The sequence below is a fragment of the Budorcas taxicolor genome, chromosome 3 (assembly GCF_023091745.1).
Source record: "Budorcas taxicolor isolate Tak-1 chromosome 3, Takin1.1, whole genome shotgun sequence".
NCBI lineage: Eukaryota > Metazoa > Chordata > Mammalia > Artiodactyla > Bovidae > Budorcas > Budorcas taxicolor.
In genome coordinates, this window is record NC_068912.1 from 10,856,233 (window position 1) to 10,858,103 (window position 1,871).

Sequence of the window (1,871 nt, forward strand, 5' to 3'; positions counted from 1 at the left end):
CTCCTCATAATTTGCAGGCTGATTTTTCTGGTTAATTAAATACCAATTTTCAAATAAGTAGATATAAGAGAAAATGTTTGGGACTATGACAAGCACTAAACAAATGCAGGTGGCAGAGTACATTTTTTTAATTAGGCATACTTGTAGATGGGAAATTCAAAGAAGAAAGAGCTACAGATCTACAATTTAGTGTCCAGTTGCTTTAAGCAGAACTCTTGGGTATTGGTTGTTGCATTTTCAAGTGCTTTTGTTGATTCCAGACCTCAGCCCCACACCATGGGCTTGACAATAACATAACCTTTTGTTTCATATTTCAAAGCCTGCCAGTCCAGGATGGTGGGATTGATGAATGAGGAACCCTGGTACACAAGTAGGATTTCTTCCGGCGACAGGACAGAGTCCCACATGTATAAATCCCCAATCTCTCCCATAAAGGACTGGCTTTTATCAAACCCTCCTCCATAGGAATCCTGCTCTTGTCCCAGGACAATCTTGGGGTAAGCTCCCACAGAATAACCTTGTTTCAGGCCCCTTTTCACCAGTGGCTTCCCATTGACCCAGAATTCAGCGATGCCTGTGGAAGACTCCCAGCTGGTACAGATGTGCACTGGGCTGGGGAACTCCTCGGTAGCTCTAACAGTAACTTTGGCTTTTCCAATGTATAGACTGTACTCTCCAGTTCTGTTTTTAAAAACGAGTAGCTCATTATCCTTGCCGTAGATGTTGTAGGAAAAGAGGCTGTAGGCCCGGGAGAGATCACTATAGGCTCGGAGACACAAGGACAAGTTCTTCAGAGGTTTCTTCAGTTTTGTGATCAGGGTCACATGGTCAATGGAAGATTCTCTAGGGAACACAAATACCTTCCCTCTGAGGTCTGTGGACAGACTATAAATGCAGGGGAAAAAGAACATTCAATCTTTTCTCATCTCATGTTCCTGGATCATACCCTGACCATGCTACCTGTCTGAGTAAAGGCTTCTGGGAGGATGACGAGGACAGAGACCCAAGGCATCAGCCTGTTCATGTTCTTGGCCTGGGGCTGTTATAGCAGCAGCAATGACCAGGATGAGGGTACCAAGAGCACAGTGGTTGTTCACCCAGTTTCTGAGCTTCACATTCTTAGATCTCAGGCTCTTCAGGGTTTATATGCATCTCCAGGTGAGGACGGGGGTGGAGAGCACCAATAACGTGTGAGTGATTTTCCAGGCCTGCCCTCTGATGCCAACGGTCAGACCTATTGGTGGGGAAGGAAGAGCTGGAAAGTCAATTGGGAGTTACTTATTAGACACGGGAGATGGACAGAGCTCCACCCCACTGTGACCCAGATTCTGGTGCTGGGAGAGAGTGGGGTGAAGAGTAGTGTTATGGAAGAGATGAGAGGCCATGCTGGGCACGTCCAGAGGGCCTGACTCCACTCTTCAGGGGTCCTTCAGTCTGATGGCCCTGTGTCTTCTGCTTGTGGATATTCTGGGATTCTGATTTCTACTGAAAACCTTGGAATCTCTTCATCTTTTATTAATTCCATGTTTACTGCTAAGGGGAGTGAGAGCATTAGAGTATCTGTATTTTCTGTCTCCCTGATGATTAGTGCTTTCAGTCTCTGTCACTCAGCTCTGTTTCTTCTTTTCATTATCACGGTGTTTCTTTTTTTTTTAAATTAAGTTTTATTGGAATATTTGATTCACAATGTTAATTTCTGCTGTACAGCCAAGTGAATCAGGTATAGATATATTCACTCTCTTTTAGATTTTATTCCCATATAGGTTATTACAATGTATTAAGTAGAGTTCTCTGTGCTATATGGTAGGTAGGTTCTTATTAGTTATCTATTTTATATATAGTAGTATGTATACTTCAATCCCAATCTCCCA

General features: G+C 43.6%; 1 protein-coding gene across 1 annotated transcript; it reads right to left on the reverse strand.

The window, feature by feature from the left end:
* Nucleotides 1–263: 263 nt before the first annotated feature.
* On the reverse strand, nucleotides 264–1,024 carry APCS (amyloid P component, serum). Its single transcript, XM_052638290.1, has 2 exons — nucleotides 961–1,024; nucleotides 264–874 (listed from the first exon to the last, which is right to left on the reverse strand). Exons 1-2 carry the CDS (start codon nucleotides 1,022–1,024, stop codon nucleotides 264–266), a joined length of 675 nt encoding a protein of 224 aa, XP_052494250.1.
* Nucleotides 1,025–1,871: the final 847 nt, after the last annotated feature.

Excerpts from the sequence above, each read along its gene's own strand:
- APCS (XM_052638290.1), bottom strand. The coding sequence starts at position 1,024 with ATGAACAGGCTGATGCCTTGGGTCTCTGTCCTCGTCATCCTCCCAGAA. Across the intron at positions 875-960 it reads AGAAGCCTTTACTCAGACAG|ACCTCAGAGGGAAGGTATTT; the intron begins GTAGCATGGTCA and ends GTCTGTCCACAG.